This window comes from Montipora foliosa, chromosome 3 (genome assembly GCF_036669935.1).
Source record: "Montipora foliosa isolate CH-2021 chromosome 3, ASM3666993v2, whole genome shotgun sequence".
Lineage (NCBI taxonomy): Eukaryota > Metazoa > Cnidaria > Anthozoa > Scleractinia > Acroporidae > Montipora > Montipora foliosa.
In genome coordinates, this window is record NC_090871.1 from 59,496,301 (window position 1) to 59,516,300 (window position 20,000).

Consider the following 20,000-nt stretch of genomic DNA (forward strand, 5'->3'; position numbering starts at 1 on the left):
TATACTGCTGACGTGTTCCTTGACCATGTACATGTAAGGTACAGCAGGTTTATGAACTGATAGACTGTGTCCAGCAAGCCAATGAAAATGCAAGTGTTGTAAAACCAAAACCAAAGTAATTACTTTGGCCATTCAAAAAGGACGGACACAATCCAGTAAACCAATCAAAACTTGAAGTAATTACACATAGCTGACACAAAACACAGGAAAAAGTGGCACGAAACTTTGAACCACTCACTGAATGAAGTAATTAAAAACCAAAGCAATTCTCTAATTAGTTTTGACACTCAATAATAATAATAATAATACTAATAAAATATTAAAATATGATAATAATTATGGTGGTGAGAGATGTTGATGGCGAGAACAACAATAACGATGCTGATGGCTGATGACGAAGAGGATAGAATGCTAAAATCAAATCAAATAATCTACATGTACTGGTTTTGTGGAAAGGGGAAAATTGGAGTACCTGAAGAGGACCAACAAACACAACCCATGTTTGATGCAGCATCTCAGAATCGAACCTGGGACACATTGTGCAGAGGGGAGTGCTTTCATTGTTGTGCCAACCCTTCTCCCCCACAATTTGGCGACTAGCATGATATTGTAAATTTGACAAACTCTTTAAGACGAATTTGGCGGTCTCATTTCTCTGTTTTCAGCCATTTATTACGTCATTGACTTATACTTTCACTGTTTTGTATTTTAATGTTGACTATTTTACATTCAAGTGTCTTTTTGCAGAATGCTTTTGTTGGGCTGAGAAATCTTGGGGCAACCTGTTACGTAAACACATTACTGCAGGTAACATCATCTAAATTTCTGAGAATTCCACTCTGACATTTCAGTATTAGCAATGTGCAGGAGTTATGTTGCAGTTTAATTGGCCATCTTCCACAAGTCTTCAGCAGCTTAGTGGTCGAATATCTGGAGAGTACATGTATTATATTATTCATAAGGAAAGGTTATATGGGTTACGTTAGTTGAGAGCTAAGGTTTCTGTATTTAAACTTTCCTTGAAGTGGCCAGGCCAATTAACCAGAAACAAACGGCACATGTCACGTTTCAACTAATATAGAGCAACCAAGGCATTTTTACTACTATGGAACAGCAACGGCCAGTGAATTGTTAAATGAGTCTAAATGTAATTTATGCAAGCTTAATATCAAGCCGGTGTGGCATGCAGCCTATTCACACCAAGTGGGCATGCGTTTCTTTTGCTGGCTGTCCGGAATCCAGCAAAAGCCCAACTGGACAAGTACGGCATTAAGTGGCTGGCAAAATCTTCAGTGAATTGCCATGTGGTGAGTGTGGACAATGAGCGAGCCATGCGAGTCATGTGAGCCATGGCTGTGAGTCAGGGGGGCTAACATAGCAAGTCACACAAGCCAACATGGCAAGCCATGTACGAGTCACAGTTATTTAAAGCTTACTGTTTAAAATCTTAGATGGGTGCTTAAATACTGTTTATCAGCACTATAATTGAAATGGGAGCTTTAGACTTAAATGCTTGGATGGCTCGCAGATTGTCCATTCCCTCATGTGGTTAAGGGACTGAATGATCATGCACCTGTACCAAACACCACTGACCACTTGTAGATGATTGACCTGCCCAGACCACTCCAGCTCTTTGTTGTTAACCCTGTTAAACTGCATTAAACTTTACTTTCTGCAGGTTTGGTTCCACAACTCAGCGTTTCGCTCAGCAATGTACAAATATGTTTCTTCAATGGGTCCTGGACATTTCGTCAAAGAGCAAAGCAGCACATGTAAGGTGTCAACCAAATTTTCTCAAAAAAATTATTTTATGACGTCTTTTTTTGGTTTATTTCTAGAGACAATGCTGAACCACTTTCGATTTGTTAATGATCTTTTTTTTTCGTAAGCTCCCAGATAATTATGTCCAGAAATGCCCCTAATTAAGGTCCCCTTGCTCTTAAACATCACTTGTTTCTTGTGCGCGTACATATAGTTTAACATATGGTATGCATGGATATTTTGCGAGTTGCGTTGTATTTTTCCAAACCTCACAGGGGTGAGGAAAAATATGAGCAATCAGCAAAATGTCCGCAAGTATTATAATTTATGTTAAACAAATCGAATATTATAAGAGATTTATTATTCCACGACAAAAAAGGTGTTAAGTGTTTTAAAAAAAGCATCATCTGTCCTTCAGGGTGTGTGTGAATGTTGTAAACAGCACAAAAAGCCATCCAAATGTCCTCTATTTGATTTGGTAAATGAAATGACAAGTGACAAGCTACGACAAGCTAAATTCTCAGGCTTTGCATCGTGTTGAAAACAGTTTGTTTCATTGAAAAACTCCTGTTCCATCCGTATTTGCTGTGTTCTAAACCAGTCAGACTGGGACACTACATTGTATTACTGTCTCATATTTTGCACGTTCTCATGACCAAAAATTAATATTATGGTAAAATGGTGTAATAGTGGAATAATAAAGACAATAATTAGTGTCACAAAGTGTCCCCAAATGCTGCTCCTCGAGTAAGGATAAACAGTTGCATAACTCTAACCTTTACCTTACTGGGGCAGTTCGTGCTTCTAGTTACCTGCATTTCAGGACATAAGTGTGAACTCTGTTTTGTCAATGAAAGTTCTTTTCTTTTATAGCTGAGATTCATTTCGTAACATCAGGTCAAAAGAAAACTACACCCAACAGCCCAGCACGTTCCCCTCCACTGACCAACCACAATGGCAATTCCAATGATGGTACCCTGATGAAAGCTTGTGATGTTGCAAAAAGCCCTGAAAAATCCTGCAATACCCAAAAAGTTCCATTGCTTCCTTCCACCACCATACTTAGCTCTGATGCAGCACCGTTGACAGTCTGTGGACACCTCCAGTTGCTGTTTGCACAGTTGCAGTACAGTTTTCGGAGGTATAGTTGTATTTTGTCGTAACTCAAAGGCTGCACTTATAACTGTCTTGGGTCATTTGGGAGGCTGTGGCTTGAAGTGACTGTGGAGAAAGTCCCGCCTTTGTGTTCACATCTGCAAAATTAATGGTCAGACTTTTTCTATTGCTGCTTGAAACTTGACTCGGGTCAAGTTATCTGGATCAAGTTCTACACCAAACTTGGTATTATGCCTTGAATTTTTTACATGAGAGCCCTAAGTGGAGGGGAGAAGGAGTGATACATCTTCTCCCATTTGTGGATGAACTTTGTTGGTTCTTTGCTCTGCTCTGAGAGGTTTAATTTTCTTTCAGTAGCCTACATGTAGTTTTCACCTGTCACCAATAACTAACATTTCAATTAAACAGTATTTAAAGTCCCTCTAACTCGTAGAGCACTTGTACTGGGCAATTTAAACTGGCCTTGATAGTAACATGCAATTTTAAAGTGTCCATTATCTTCATCTTCATCATTGTCTATAAGATTTACTACAGTGACGGCGAACGTCACTTCAAAATGTAAGTTTGCACAATCTAAGTCTTTCGTGGTTATTTCATCTTGTTTACTTAGTACAATTTGGGGAGTTATCCTAAAATTGAATTCACACAAGTGGTTTCAGAGTAAAAATATAGAATGAATGATTCACATTTGTACACTCACGTTGTCGTTAAAACCTCAAATTTGATTTTTATGCAGAGTACAGCAATAAAATGTGGGCCACGCATGTAGCATGATTCTTTTTCTTCTTTTAACCAATGATATTGTTGTTTTTTGGCATTGTCGTAGCTGTAGCCGGCATTGTTTCTTAAACTCCCTATTAACTCAGGTTTGACCGGTGGTTGCATTAGAAGCCAGCTACTCCCTATGTTATCGCTGCCTACTTTTTCGAGAAGCTTGAATTACACGATTCTCACCATTTAACTTCGATCCATTTTAAGTTAGTTTAATTCAGTAAAACAACTGGAATATCAAGAAACCTTTTGCTGTTATGTTCTGCACTTTTTTGAAATGTTGGATATTTTTATGAACTCGGTGTTATTTGCACTCGCGTTTGCCATTCGCCAGTGTGATCTTTGCATTACGGCATGAAGGGTGAATAGAAGACTGAGAAAGACTGGTGTCAAATGTTGCCTCAATCACCTTTTTAATGTTCATATTACAAACCGGAAGTTTAGTAACCGGATATTGTCAATTCATGTTTATCCTGCGAGGAATGTTGGGATTAGATTTCCTTCTCCTTATGTCCATGTGCTCAGTGTTTTGAAAGTGAATTAAAATTGTCCCTTATCGTAAGTACCCGGAGACTTCGTCTAAAGGACACATCACCACATTCACTGCATCATTCCAGTTTTCCACCTGTTGTTTAGTAAAAATGGAAGACACAACTAGAAAGCGTGTACCTGGAGGCGATATTTTGTCATATTTTAAAAAGAGATCGAAGGTGCAAAAAAATTATCCAGGTCTAACTTGGCCATGTGCAGCTTCGTATTAGTAAAATTAATATACGTGACTGGTGTTGATGCCCAGATTGCTGAAACTCCTAGATTTCAGATACCCTTATGGTCCCTTTCTTGCCACAGCCGCCTACATGTACTTCACGAAACCAGCCATTTACTTGTTAAAAAACTTATTGAAACCTGTTTGACACAAACTTAAACCTTTCTCTGAACAACTTAACCCAGAATACAGTAATTATCAACTTTTGGAAGGTCCAGATACATACAGCTTGCTGTAACTGTAGGCTTAGTAATTAATAGTTTTCCCTAAGTTACAATTGTATTTTTCTAGCTACAAGAAAGCCTTCCTCACACAGTTCTGAAAGTGCAAGAATTATGTTATTCTCTGAGTTTTATATGAATTGAATACTGATACCTAATAATTACATTTATAATTATGTATATTTAGATACATTGATCCAAGTCCTTTTGTCGACAGTCTTGGATTGGACACTGCACAGCAGCAGGTATACATTATTGCTATTAACAGTGGTTCTCATCCACTCCCTGGCCAATTATATGTAGCCATTATCAGCCAACACCACCTTAGTACCATGGTATTCCTCTTCCCCCCTACTTCATCCATTCCTTTCCAGTATTAGGTTCCTGAGGACCTAATAATAAATCATTAAGAAATTTCAACCCTGTTCAATTTGATTTTTCTTTGTCCAATATTCATTATCATAATCTGAATCAAAGGAAAATTGAACCACAACATATACAGGCATTGAGGACTTTGTTCCTTCTCCATTTTCCTCTGCCGTGGGCCAGAGTGGACCTTCAGCAAACTCGCATTGACAAACTCAATGTCCCGCAGACTCCCGTTCTCTCTTTTGTATTTTTGCCATCACCTGAGGCATATTTGACCCTTTTGAACCTCGTTAACCTTTGTCTCAATAGGACGCTCAAGAATTTGGGAAATTATTCACTTCTTTGCTGGAGGAAACATTATCACAACAAGTAAGTTGAACAAGCATATCATGGTGGTTCATGTCAGTTCATGTTTCAAGACACTTCACCTGGCATTCCTATACCTCTTGTTACACAATTTGTTACGTTATGTACAACTGTTTCACTTTAAGTACTTGGCAGCCCCTATCACTAAGCGTCATAAATTGCAGTTCTTAAACTTATCACTGCTAATACTTTTTTCTTTTAAAAGACTGATCCTGGGGTGCGTGATGTCGTTCAAAATCAGTTTGGCGGGAAATATTTCTACATAACAGAGTAAGATTATGCTTGGTCTTGTATGACTTGTAACTGCTTGTAACTGCTACTAATGTAGGTGTACAACTCCATTATGTTATTGAAAGATGTTCTTATTTTTAGATGCCACAGTTGTGGGAACAAATCGAAAAGGCTGTCAAGGTTTTATGAGCTGGATCTTAACATTCAAGGACATTCATCACTTCATCAGTGCATTAAAGAGTTTCTAAAGGTTGCTTAGAGTTTCCTCGTTTGTAATTTTAACTAAGGTAACAAGAAAGGAATACATCCAGCAGAGTGGTCAGGAGATATGATAATAAATTATCACATTAGTGACTTCCAGATTGAAGTGCAAGTACCGTATGGTTACACAGGCTCGTCACTCCCGTCTGATTGCATTAGGGGGATGGAGCACACCCTTCCACTTGGGTCTTGTGAGCAGAGGGGCATGCCCTTCTTGAAGGGTTTGGAGGCATGCTTCTACTTTGCTTTGTCCTCTCTCATCTTTGATTTATGCAACTCAAAAAGTTGATACCACCCCACAAATGATTGGGCAATAACAGACAATGTTTTTGGAAATTGTTACAGACCTAGCCTTCTTGTTGAACGTTAACCAACCCAGTGCAGTCTGAGAGCCAGTGGCACTCATTTGAATGCTAGATTTGAATGGCGTATGAGTTTTATGCCTGCTCAAAGCAGAAAACTGGTACTCATGGTGGAACTCATTCTTGATAATCTAGAGCTCACAATAATTATTAGACATTAACATTTGCCTCGTCCAATAACGAGAAGAGGTTGTAATTACAAAGAGCTGTGTTGTCAATCTCCTTTTTTCTTTATGCAGGGGTTGAAAATATTAAAATAATTAGTGTGTTTTTGTTTTGTATTTTGCCTTGAAGGAAGAAAAACTAGATGGTGATAATCAGTACTATTGCACTCAATGCAATGGTAAACAGAATGCTGCTCGTTACATTGAATTGCACACCCTACCCCCGGTACTAAACCTTCAGCTACTGAGATTTGTCTTTGACAGGTGAGTTAGAGACCTTTAAGCTGGAAATGAAATTAAGGGAGAGAGGGAGTACAACTGTACCAGTAAAGGCTGCCTATTGTTTCTTTTTGGTGTAATAAAGATTCTTCTTATTTTTAAAATTGTATTTTTAAAGTAATTTGTGAGAGTGAAAGCCAAAAGAAATGCAGCATTTTGCAGTCATATTTAAATCCTTGTAAATTTCGAGTGCAAAGCCAGGTCCAATCTACTCTCTATTGATGGAGACCACTTACATATAATTACATGTGTGCATCACTTGCAGCCAGATCTGCAAATCCCAGATAGGCCTGCATTGCCCTACGAGACCACAAAACAAAATTAATACTGAACTGCAAACACTGTATAGTTCTGACTTGCTGGGTACTCATTCATTGAAGCGACAAGAGAATCCAGAACGTAATCCATAGACCTCTTTCATAATGGCTGCTGCATAAAATTTTGTTTTGTTTTAATTCTAGTAAACCTTTCTAGCCTTGCTATCACAAGCAAGTTTCAAAAAAATGTTTCTTCCAAAACAAGGGCAGTAGGTCTTATTAACATGAATACAAAGGAATTAAAGGTCGTCACTATTGTTAACCTGCGATGAGGCCCAATTGAGCATTGCATTGAGCATTGAGTAACAAAAATGGAGCCTGATTGAAGGTTAAGCTATGGTGGTCTTTATAGCCCGTACAGCCTTGATGTGAACCACACCAAAAGGTCCTTCTGGGTCATTATACCAAAATTTTACTAATTCTATACTGGCTCATTTTTACTATGTATTTCAGAAAAACAGGTTACAAGAAGAAACTGAACTCATTCATTCAATTTCCAGATGTTCTAGATATGAAAGATCATGTTAAAAATGGATACCTAGGTAGGTATCACTAACTCTTTATTAATACAATAACTGTGAATTTAATATATATGTAGATTCAGCAAAGCCTAAAGCTCCCATGCTATTTATTCTTACAATAAGCCCAATTAACTCAGTGGAAATGAAGCAATCTTGTTGGTGATTTTAAATGTGGTACCGAAATCAAATATTGATGAGGCTATTGATTTAGGCAAAGTTAAAACCAAGCAAAAACCAAGCAGGGAGGTTTGCAGGGGCATTGCCATGTGCTTTGGCTTGAGTCACCTCGTTGCTTACTTGCTCGCTTTTCCCTCCCTCCCTCCCTCCCATGTTTTGGGATAAGTATACATTCCATACCCTGGTCTCAGTGACGTGTTGACGGGTGCCGTGGGAGGTGGACTGTGGCTCAGTTGCCATGGTGACCGCCTTGCTGCTGAGGAGAGTGTTCCAGGGGAGGTGAAATGGGTGAATTTTCACCCCCCTTTTTCTGAGCCCCCCTTCTTTCTTTCTTTTTCTTATCCCACAAAAACCTCAACCAGGCTTTGGTTCTATTACATTATTACAAAAATTCACCCCCCATTTCAAAATCCTGGATCCGCCCTTGAAGGGATGAGCACCGGCGGAATTTTGGCCGTAAGGCCCATTCTGGCAGAACCTGTCATCTAAATTTAGACAATGCCGTAAACTGATGGTCACTTCTGGGTTGTGGTTGCCTGGTGGGGTCAAATATCTTACCACAATGTCATCACAAGTACATGTAAATGGCAAGATATGTTTGGTCACATTGCTTGCAGTGCCTCTATCCTGTCTCTTTTTTTTGTTGAAACTTTCTCTTTCTCTCTCTTTTTTCCAAAATAATTGTTTTTACTACAGGTTCAAATTCAATTTATGAATTGAGTGCAGTGTTGATGCACTTTGGAGTTAGTGCATATTCAGGACACTATGTTGCACATATCAGAGATAAGAAGGTAAAGTGACTTGACCAATTTTTGAATGTCATGCAGAATACCAGTAATAATTTTTTTATAATTAAAGGGGCTATGTCACGCAAAATGATGTAATTTCATGACACACAAAATGCCCAAAAATTAGACTGAAACACAACCTTGCACCCAGGATGTCTCTTTTCTGCCTACTTTGATGTTGGGTAAGGAAGCAGAGAAGAGAGACCCGACCTGGGAACAAGGTTGAAGGAAACATTGCAATAACTACTTCAAACTGTTGAACAACATAAAAGAAATACAGCAAAAGGAAAGAGAAGCATGGATGGACACAAATGGACAAGATTCAATTGGATTGAATATTGGTAATCTTGAAAAAAGGCCGCCCCGAAGAAGGGTCATTTTTGCTCAGAATCATCTTGTTTGTGATGAAATGATAATGTTATCAATATAGGAATTCCTTATGACTACATTGTATTTTTGAGTTTTGAACTCATGATTAACTAAAGATTTTCGTGAAACACCCTAAAGTAACATGGCATAGCCCCTTTAACATCAGAGTACCCTAGACTCTTTATCCTGAACAGCTGGATTTCCCTCACTAAAATACAATGCTAACCGTATTGCTACAAATAGGCAGACATCAAAATTGGATGTGCTTGTAATTATGTCCATTTCTGGACATGAAGTCCTTGGTCAAATCAAACAAACTCTGACAATAATGTCAATTATTATATGACTAGCTCCGTGAGCGGGCAAGATGAACCAAATTGCGTGCTGTGATTGGCTACCTGAGCGGGCAAGATGGAGCTATCTTGCCCGCTCGGGATTTCTCGCTTGGTCCTGCAAGATCAAAGATCATTTTTTGGTGTTTTAAATCCTTTATTGACCAAACTCGTGCGGTCAAGATGGCTGATGTTGGCCTTTTTCTTTTTTTGCGTGTTTATGGACCGAGACAAAGTTGAGGTCCATAAACACGCAAAAAAAGAACTTGGCCAATATCCAGCCATCTTGACCAAACAAGCTTGTTCAATAACCCATATTTACTAACCTGCCAAATTTAGAAATGCTCTTCTTGCATCGATACTGTAGAGACCCACTGATATTGAAATCACCTTGACTGCTTTGGAATCTTCTACATTAATAAATTAGTGTACAGTATGCCGTGGTCAAATCCCTGATTGAATTTCAAGCAGGGAAAGGGAATCTGATGAATGTACCACATGTACACTGGCCTTTTGTCCAAGATATTCACCTTGAAGTAACTAACTACAATTTCAATTGTGCAGCAGTACACAATGTAAAACTAACAGATGTAGTAATAAAGCTATTTGCCATTCTTAGGCACTACTTATTTAATTTCTTAAGTTTCTGTAGGATCAACTATTCTTGAAATGGTTGAATTTTCGCTTTTTAGTCGGGCTCATGGTACAAGTTTAACGATGAAGATATTGTGAAAATGCAAGGAAACTTAAAACTGTCACAAGATGAGGATGCAGCAGGTAATTTGTAGACTAAAGATTGTTAACTGAAAGTTTGTACTTGTAACTTGTGCTATGGACGTGAAATCTTGAGGAGAAAACTGCAAAGTATGTCTAGTGGTGTGGTATTTTCACAGTCATTGTTTCAAAAACTAACCAATCAATCATTTGCTGGCATTTGTGAACAACTTTAACAGCTGTGAAAAGGAAAATACAGTTGAACCTCTGGTTTTGAGCACATCTCCTCAGCGACCACTTTTCCAATATTATTGGGGTGCAGGGATGGGGCAGTGGTGAGAGCACTCGCCTCCCACCAATGTGGCCCAGGTTCGATTCCTCGACTCGGCGTCATATGTGGGTTGAGTTTGTTGGTTCTCTACTCTGCACTGAGAGGTTTTCTCCGGGTACTCCGGTTTCCCCTCTCCTCAAAAACCAACATTTGACTTGTTGTGTTAATTGTTAATTTCACTTTACAGTGTCCCCAATTAGTGCTCCAGCGCTAAATCTACTAGACACTTAAATAAAGTTCCTTTCCTTTCCAAAAAACCAAACTTTTTCAAGTAAAATCACTATATTTGGAACCCCTTGTAAGTGACCACCTCTCGTAAGTGACCATGACCACTTTTAGAACTAATGGTTTGAAATTTTCTTATTATTATTATTTGTAGTTTTAACAGTTGGGCCAATTTACATTAACGTTGTACACGTATTTTCACTTTAGACACAAGCATCAAACCAGCCAAGAGACCGAAATGCGCAAAGGGATGTCATGTATCCAAAAATGCTTACACTTTGGTATACACTTTACAAGGACATCAGGATGTTGGTGAGAAAACCTAGTTGATATAATTATTATTATTACTATTGTACAGTAACAGTAGGTAGTGTTGATATCAAGTAGCAAATGCTGGATGTCATGAAATAACAGACTGGTGGTTGAATGGTAAATTAAGGGAATCACCTAACAGGGGTTTCAATAGAAGCCGGTTACCGGCGTTATACTGCCGCCTTCTTTGCCTCACACCGCCGGCTAGTTTGCCTTGATTTTCACTAAAAATGCTATCATAAACTTGTCAAACTGCCACCTTCAATGGGCTATCATGGACAGCTATTTCAGAAGTTATTGAAACCCCTGACCTAATAATTATAAGGATTCTTTTGCTAAAATGTTGATTCTTCAAAACTAATATCAGCCAGACCAACACTCGGGGGATAAAGTAACTTAGATGAAAGTGCTGCCTGTGAAATTACATCTGCAAAGGATTGGACTTCAAAATGGAGTTGTTGTTCCTAGCCAGCAATTTTGCCTTGCTGGGCTTGATAATATCTCAAGGAGGCTTATGGTTTATTAGACTGCGTAAGAAAAATAGCTGTAGCTCAAAGGATATTTAGTGTGTTCCGAAGAAGATCTTCAGATGATGATACTGTACATGTACCTAAATTAGCAAATAAGTAAAACTTTACTATGGGTGAGTCAGTCTTGGAAGCAAGGGTGGTCTTGGGGTGAGAACAGTCATTACTCACCATTATGTCTTGTAACTGGGATACGTTTGTTGCTTCTGTACTCTGCTGTGCACAGGGAAAAACTGTCCAGAAATGCAAATAATAGACTATTTTACAGTTGTGTGCTAAGTTGCATGGCCTATGAATGAAAGTGAGGTTAGGGTTGACCTTGTTGTGATACATTGTAGAAACCTCACTGCTTTTCTTATGTAAATTCCAACTAATTAGCTATAGCATGAGAATAACATTAACTTAAGAAAAGGAGGGAGGTCTGTATCATAACAAGGTCAACTCTAGGCCCACTTTTATGTAAAGGCCAGGTAACTAAGCACATAACTGTAAAAAGGTCTATTAGATGCAAGCCGATTTCTTTAATTAATTCTTCTTCTTCTTCTTCTTCTTCTTCTTCTTCTTCTCCTCTCCAACTTCAACACAACTGGTATCTAAGTAAACTCATGTCTAAGTATATGGGCTAACAACGTCATAAAGTGGCTCCAAAATTCTTCTTCTGAAGTAAAGACAAACAGCTGGATTTATCCCACTCCAAAAATGACGCTAAACATAACACTTACCTTATTGTCCGAAAAGTTAGCAAATTAGACTTAACCGGATACCTCGTGTTGGATGTCAAAATTGGGTGTGCGTCCATTTTCTTGCATTTCTAGACATAAGTGAGATTGTATGTGTATCGAGTTTTCTTAATTTGAAGAGATCAGTCCAGAGGGTTGCATGGATGACGAAGTTGAGGTTCCTCCACATGTTCAAGAATTGGTGGCCACTGACAATAGCCGGTTTGAAGACTGGGTCAGACAAGTCAAAGATTTCCGGGTAAGGTTAACGTGAAGCTTTTGTCTTATAGGCATCTTTTTGCCCAAAGCATTGATATGAGGCGTTGGCATCCTATACATTCATTTGGGAATCGTGTTGTTTTTGTTCACACACCAGAATGTCTTCCATACCATTAACCTAGTGGTCTCTCATTTTTTAATAAGCCCCTTCAGGCGGCTGGTATGTCCGCGGCTGAGAGATTGTCCGAAAAAAAAATTGGCCGAGAAGCGTACCTTTGAGGGAATTTTGAGGCGGGACAATCTCTCAGCCAAGGATATAATCCGCGGACATACTAGCAAGCCAGAAAAGGATTATTTACTTTTTAGAGGCCTTTTGTATCTGAATTATGAAGACATTATCCATACCTTACTCTTCCTAATATTCTTCTCTCAAGACCCGAATAATTAATGGGTTGGATCAATTACAGAATGCAGGGCCACATTCGAGAGCGGTGGAAGTACTGGCGCGTTTGGCTCAGCAATGGATGAAAGAACGAGTCATAAAAATATTGGGGTCTGTTATACTTGTGGCTCGTTTGCTTCGGAAGTGGTTGAAAGAACGAGTCATAAATATTTGCGTGTGTTAAACTGTTGGATCTTTTGGCTCCACAGTGGATGACAAAGGAGCCAAACGAGCTCAGTAGAGTCTCCAGATAGATGTGGCCATGAAAATTAAAATAATAGTAATAATCATTATTTATTCATTTCTAGTGCGCATCTTAACATGACTATGATCAGATGCGCATTCTTAAGGTATAAATACGAGAAATAATAGATAAATATCTAACTAAAAATATGGCAAGGACTACTAATACATTAAAAAATATATACAATATGGTAAAAACTAATTGATAAATAATTAGCGAAAGTATTATTAAAATCTCTGTTAAGCATATGCATGTCTAATAAGAAAGGTCTTAAGATGAGCTTTAAAACTATTTACACAAGTGATTGAGCGAAGCTCACTAGGCAGAGAGTTCCACAGTGACGGCGCTGCGAAGGCGAATGCCCGATCTCTTAGCGTGGCCTTAGATTTCACATTTTGTACCATAACAAATTGCTTTCTAGTTTTACACGATCATCTCTGAGATACTGTTCGGACATTTCTGCCTTCTTATCATCATTCCCTCGGGCGCATTTGAAATCTGAGGCGTATGACATTGTAGAGCATTGCTGACCGCGGGACACGTTTTTCTTGAAGAATCTTGATAAACGGCCTGGCTCCCCAGCATCCGACCGGTTCTACGGACGTCTTCGGTTCGAATCCTGCCTAGGACAATGATTGGTCAGTTGCCCTTTCGCTCGTCGCCAGGCAACTAGTAAATCATTGGTTATTTCACGTTGTTGTTTTGCAGAGTTAAGCCAAAGAAATGTACAAAAATGCGTTCCGCACGTGCAGCACGATTATTTTTTTCTCTTTTAACCAATAATATTACTGCTTCATGGCGTTGTCGTTGCCATCGCCATATCCGTTTTTAAGGGAGTTTCAGCAAAGACGAGGGCTACTGGAACAACGACGCCGCAAAGCAAAAATAGAATTGGTTGAACGAGGAAAAATACTCGTGATGCATGTGCAGCGTGAATTTCCGTGTATTTCTTTGCTCTAATCTACAAGACAACAACGTGAAATCACCAAATTTTAGGTTTTGTCTACAACGTGAACATATCACAATGAACCACTGGACACCTTAAAATCGACGTTTACCGCGGACCGCAAACCGCGGTTTCGTGTTTTCCGTTTGCCGTTTGCGGTATGCCTCCAACGTGTATTAAGAATCGCGTGATAACGACGCGTGGTAACATGTTGGATTTCAACGTTGTGCAACAGTTGTCATTCAAACCTTGTAAAAACAAAACTGTTGTCTTGTTAATATTAAAATTCATATGAAATGAAAGAAAAAGGTATTTTCTGTATATCAGTGCCAGGCATACGTGGGATCCCAAAATATTCATGCAAATAAAAGTTGAGGTGAATGACTTACGCGAAAACCTACCTCTTGCCGTCGAAAACGGGGAGAATTTTCCGTAAATGCGAGGTTGAAGTCTGGTCACGTGACCTGTAGAGGTTTGCGGTCCGCGGTAAACGTCGATCTTAAGGTGTCTATATAATTTTTTTTTTTTTTTTTGCTTCAAAACCTTTCGTTCCCATCCAGTCACAGGATGGTTCGCCCGCAGTGTATAAGGTGAACAAGACGGAATAATTGCGAAATACTTGCGATGACGCTGTTATATTTTAGAGTGACGTTTTCGTTGCCGTTGTTCTTGTTAAAACTCCCTTTAACCTCTCCGTCATAAAGCTAAAAGTTACGCGAAAACACCAGAGCCAATAACGATGCATAAATGTGCAAATAGTCCTTGAATACGCCCACAGACGACCGACCATCCAACGAAATATCCTCTTCCACCTCAGTTCATTCACGTTCCTTTTGTAGGAAACGCTAGTAACCAAGGGTAAGACAAAGCAAGCTGAAATAAGGAAACTCTATGACGAAATGCCAGTAAGGTCAGGTAAGAGAATGTTGCCTATAAAGTACATGTTAAAACTGATCTAACAAAAGAACGAACGAACTGATCTACAAAAGTTTGCCCTGTTGGATCAAGAGTTTCCCAGTGCGCCACATTAGATTAGTTTTCTTGAAGGGCGAAAAACAAGGAAGAATCAACACTAGTTTCCCGACTTAAAAAACTTCCTCATTCCACAGTTCTTTCATTTCATTGTTTCCGATCGTTTAATTTTGTTCCAAATAACCGTGACGTAAGTGTGCGAACACTTTTTCAAGGTCATACGAATGTCGCTGTATATAAAATGTCATATATTCGAATTGTCGAATTGACATGAAATAATAGTTATCTAACGTACTGCGTTGATCTTTCTAACTTTCATTTCACATTTGAAGGACACTTTGGTGGAAAGCGACCACTTTTTCCCCCAAAAAATAATTGTTTGTCATACGAATATACTCATTTTCAGAAACTGAAACATACGAATGGATTTCTACAAAATGGCTTCGGGATTGGATGAACGACAAGATTGAAACCCCTCCAGTGGATAATTCTTCTCTCTTGTGCCCACATGGAAAGTAAGATGCAAAGTTGTCAAAAACTCCGTTGACTTATGGAGCAAAAATTTTAATTGCGTCGGAGTCGAAATCGGAATTTCAATCTGGGCAGGGCGCTTACGACCGAGAGAAAAACGAAACACTCGAGACGTAAGCGAAGCCAGTTATCCAATCATAATGTATATTGTTATACCTCCAAACTCAAATACGTTCTCCGATTGGAGGAGAACGTGTCACGTGTCGTGTCCCTAGGGTAACAACGACTTGACCTTTCGACTCGCACCCGATGAGGTCGTGCGCTCTTTGAAACAGCGGCAAATTCCGTGTAAAAATCCGTGTATTGTTATAATTTGAGTTGGGAGGTGTAACAAAACACTTAATGACTGGCTCCACGGGAAACGAAACTCACTGTTTCCCATGGGGCCAGTCATTAAGTGCTTATTGTTAACCCTTTGACTGCCAAGAGTGATAGGTTTGTAAATTCTCCTCACAATGTCAATGAAATGTCAGTCAGACAGGTATTGAGAATGAACAATTTTATCAGCTGAAGAGGTGTGATCTTGATATAACACTATATTCTCATGACTACCCAAGAAAGAAATCCATAGGAATAGTTGGGAGAATGAACGTTTCGATCGTCGAAATGAAAGGGTTCCTAAACGAACACATTGGCTTTGCACGCCCCGTACTCGATCCTTCCCCTTTTGGTATACATCGCTTTGCCGTGCTCGGCCGTACATGAAATAGCCGAATTTGAGGTTAAGTCGAGGATTTGAGAATCGTACTTTTAAAATTCACCTTCCATGCCGTACGACTGGGAATTATCCCGGAATATTTAACTAACGCGATTTTCCTTTTCGTAAACGTTGTCATTGTGTTTGCTTAAAGTCCCAGTTCTCCAGAGAAATTCCCTCCGTTCCCCCCTTTCCCCCTCCTCCCTCCTGCTGTCAGCTGCTATTGAACCAGAACAGAGTCCTTTTTAAACAATTCTTGACTCCCCATCCTCCTTGCATTCTTGTTCTTCATTTCTCTTCTTTTTTGCCTTGGTACATCAGACTCGATCCAAATGAAGTAATCAATGCAAAGAGGATCAATATTAATACTGTGAGTTAACTTTTTTTCCTGCTTTCAATGAGGCTAAATGTAATTTAGGCAAGGTTTATCTCAAGCCATTGCGGCATACAGCTTTTTCGCTCCAAATAGTAGGCGTGCCGTTATTTTTTTTTTTTTGGGGGGGGGGGGGAAATCCAGCAGGGCTTGCTTGTGCGTGGCCGTGTAATCGTTGCGGGCCATTTTTGCGAAGCATTGCGCATTCATTGAGCCCCACACCTCTTGTCCCAAAGATACGTGGTCGTAAAGTTAAGTATCTGGTCAGTGTTTTTTTCTTCCACTGGACCGTATTCCAGTGTGACGGTGCCGGTTTAGCGGCTGCTTCGGGGTGTTTGCCGCTTGCGGGTTGCCAGGGATACCACTCTGCAGTGCCTGGATCACAACAGGCCCCTTCCCGCTAACGTTTTGGGCGCCAAGGGCCCGTTTCTCGAAAGTCCCGAAACTTTACGGGCCATTTTCGGGTGTCACAATGTCTTCTGTATCTCAAGAACACAGAGGATTTAAGTCGTCAAACTTTACAGACATGTTTCTTTTAATTGGCTTAAAAACATGTTAAAAGATCGGGTTTCCAAAACAAGTGGTTAGCAGTTTCACGAATGGCTTTTCGGGCCCGAAAAGTTTTCGGGACGCTCGAAAAACTGACCCCAGTTCCCAAGCTCGTCAATTGGCGATGAGTTTATTATTCAGTCAATTGTAGGACAAACCTATTTTGGTGTTGTTGTTGTTGTTGTTGTTGTCTTTTTTCCTTCACTACAAATACCTTTTCGTTTACATTGTTTAAAGAGCTCATTTGACAAGAGTCATACTTCTTGAAATCGTTGATAAAGCATGGGCAGCGACCTCTGTCGTTTAGGCGGTTTTTTTTTTATCAATTTGGGGGGTGGCCTCCAGCAGTCAGTGGCGCTCACTCTAAACAACGCGGGGACGCTTATGAATTTTATGGTAACTTATAGGCTAAACTCTAAACTATATAAGAACGTGCAACCTTAGCGACTATATAGCAAGATTTAAGAAATCAAAGGACTAAACTTCAGAAAAGCGATAACAAAAATGTAACGGTCAGAAATGTTTAACTAATGTTGTGCTTGTCAGGGAATCACGCGCACGCATTATTTAAATGGCCTAGCAATTTCAAACAACTGCTACTAAACGTTACCGTGTTTTCAGTGAAAAATGATAGAGAATTGATTCCAATAGAACACGACCTCTTTTATTCGTTGTAATATTCCGACTAAAATTGGAATGCATTTAAACAATCTTTCTTTAAGGCTGATGAAATCTTTCGTCAGTATGGTGGATTTCCCAGACTTCAAAGGTACGGTATTGTATTTTTTCTTACTTCTTTTCGATATCATTGTCATTATTATTGGAATCGTCCTACTGGTCGCTTTTACAGCTGCTTTTAACTTTAACTTTTTTGCATGCAAAAGGTCAACTGCACCCAAGCAGAAAAAAGGCGCCATGAGATGTGAATTTTTTTTTCTTTTCCCTTTGTCCTCCAGTGACTCTCTTTGTATCAACTGCGTAAGAGAACAGTGCAGAAGAATACGATTCGAAACCCGTCTCGGTGACGACTACAAGTTTGTTTCTGAGGCTTTAAAAAGTCAGTCGTCAAACAGGTAAACTTCAGTTGCTTCTTGTATGTCACTGGTTCACTTGTGTGAGGGAATTGCTTTAACTTCAACTTCCCCCCCAAAAAAATTCGCTTTACTCTTAAAGTGCCCCTGTGACCAAAAAATCAATTCTTATTTTTATTTGGATTTCAAAACTATGTTAACTAAACACTAAGTGACCCAAGTTTTAAGCCTTGATTTAAAAAAGACATCTCTTTATTTTAACTGGAATTTTCCTATTTAATGGCCCGCCATGACTAACATTATGTTCTTGAGAGAGCTGGATCGAGGAGAAAATGATGTCAAAGGCTCACTAGTTTAAGAATGCAATGCGTATGTACGCCGCAGACTGAATATGCAGCATGGGAGTTATGGGCTTTCAGACTTTTAAACTCGCGCTTTGCATATATAATAAGCTGCGTTCACACGCTGAAATTTTAAGCTAGTGAGCCTCTGGTGTCAGTTTGCCCTGGATCCAACCCTCTGAGGTCCAATCGGTCAGTTTTGAACGTGAGTAATGGCGGACCGTGAAATTCAAAACTTACACTCAAAGAAAACGGCCTTTGGATAAAAAGCAAAGCTCAAAATTTTGCCATTCAGGTGTTAAGCAAACACACTTTAAAAATCTGAAGAAAAAAAGAAGTGATATTTTTATCACATGGGCACTTAAATGCGTTCAGGGCAATATCAGTATGTTACTCTCCGGGCAGGGAAACCTTTCTCAAGGCTATGAGTTCTGCAGTTTCTGACATGATTCAACAATTTCGTTCGAGCCGAATATCGGGGCCGGGCTCGTTGAAATGTGAGGAAAATTGTTTTTCTTTGTTTAAGCAAAAGGCAATGTAAGAGTGAAAATGCTTTTAAGGTTGTTCCATTCGGACATATCAAACAGTGGAAAAAGGTGATAACTTAGTAGTCACACGGTAACCCACTCCCATCGATTTCGCCTTCATCGAAAAAGCCAAGATCGAAATCCCCGATAGCTCCCAGAGCTAATATTTGTAGAGTTTTCCGTACTCCAAGGAAAAGTAACGAACTTTATTGCAGGCTTCTTTCGTTGCAGTGAAAAGTTCTACTGGGTGGGAAGAAGATCACTTCTTCGGTGGAGAACCTTAGCAGTGCAACACGAAGAGCTGCGACAGAGCTTGATTGATGGCTGTCAAAATACAACCAACCATGACACAGAGGAAGAAGGTGAAGCAAAAGCTACCGGAAGTGAAAGAAATGAGATCAAGCAAGATAAAATTGACGATGAAACCGATGAAGGAGATGCCACATTTAATGAAGATTTGCTTTGTGAACACGGTGGGTACTGGCAGAGACAAGACTTGGCAGGTCATTGTTGTAGCGTGCTTAAACTCAAGTGAGGTCGTATGGTATATGAACTTTCATGAGCTTAAGCCGCGGCTACACGAGCGATTTTTGTCTCGCGCCGGTGATGCGATTTTTTTCAGATTTTGTCGCGTCCCCTGCGCGCCAGGGTGGCTACACTTGGGACAAATTTTGGCGACAAATTGAAGGTTGCGCGAATCGCATACTTCAAGAGATCTGGGCACTATAAACAGAGATTCCTACTTTAATTTCATTGGCTAAATAGTCTTTAGTCGCGTCGCAAGCGCGGGCAAAACGTTGCAGGGTGGCTACACGGGCAACTATCTCTGCGATTTTGTCGCGAAAGTTTCAACTCTGGCGACTTTTTCTTGCGATTTTTTCACCCGTCGCGTCGCCAGTTCAAGGGTGGCTACACGTGTGATTTTCATGTCGCGCTGGCGACGCGACAAAGTTTGAAAAAATCGCATCACCAGCGCGAGCAAAAAATCGCTCGTGTAGCCGCGGCTGTTTATAGTTACCCGCAATTAGTTAGTTCTATCCATAGTAATTGTTGATAATTCGCACCCACCTTACTCTTTCATACCCTGCGAGCGGTTGGCTTCACCTACGCTTTCCGATAGAGAAACCAC

General features: G+C 39.8%; 1 protein-coding gene across 5 annotated transcripts in view; it reads left to right on the forward strand.

Moving 5' to 3' along the window:
• Window positions 1-20,000, forward strand: part of LOC137997825 (ubiquitin carboxyl-terminal hydrolase 48-like) — a 40,397-nt gene that overhangs the window by 5,289 nt on the left and 15,108 nt on the right. For 2 of the 5 annotated variants that reach the window (XM_068844086.1, XM_068844089.1), the window contains exons 4-22: window positions 748-807; window positions 1,679-1,772; window positions 2,635-2,902; window positions 4,823-4,880; window positions 5,314-5,373; window positions 5,576-5,640; window positions 5,743-5,851; window positions 6,519-6,652; window positions 7,438-7,526; window positions 8,379-8,473; window positions 9,864-9,948; window positions 10,649-10,753; window positions 12,140-12,258; window positions 14,690-14,765; window positions 15,229-15,337; window positions 16,372-16,420; window positions 17,695-17,741; window positions 17,929-18,045; window positions 19,103-19,344. In XM_068844086.1, the coding sequence (XP_068700187.1) occupies window positions 748-807; window positions 1,679-1,772; window positions 2,635-2,902; window positions 4,823-4,880; window positions 5,314-5,373; window positions 5,576-5,640; window positions 5,743-5,851; window positions 6,519-6,652; window positions 7,438-7,526; window positions 8,379-8,473; window positions 9,864-9,948; window positions 10,649-10,753; window positions 12,140-12,258; window positions 14,690-14,765; window positions 15,229-15,337; window positions 16,372-16,420; window positions 17,695-17,741; window positions 17,929-18,045; window positions 19,103-19,344 (1,981 nt within the window). Of the gene's footprint in view, window positions 1-747; window positions 808-1,678; window positions 1,778-2,634; window positions 2,903-4,822; window positions 4,881-5,313; window positions 5,374-5,575; window positions 5,641-5,742; window positions 5,852-6,518; window positions 6,653-7,437; window positions 7,527-8,378; window positions 8,474-9,863; window positions 9,949-10,648; window positions 10,754-12,139; window positions 12,259-14,689; window positions 14,766-15,228; window positions 15,338-16,371; window positions 16,421-17,694; window positions 17,742-17,928; window positions 18,046-19,102; window positions 19,345-20,000 lie in introns of those variants that run through there. The other 3 variants (XM_068844088.1, XM_068844087.1, XM_068844090.1) reach the window with 3 other exon arrangements.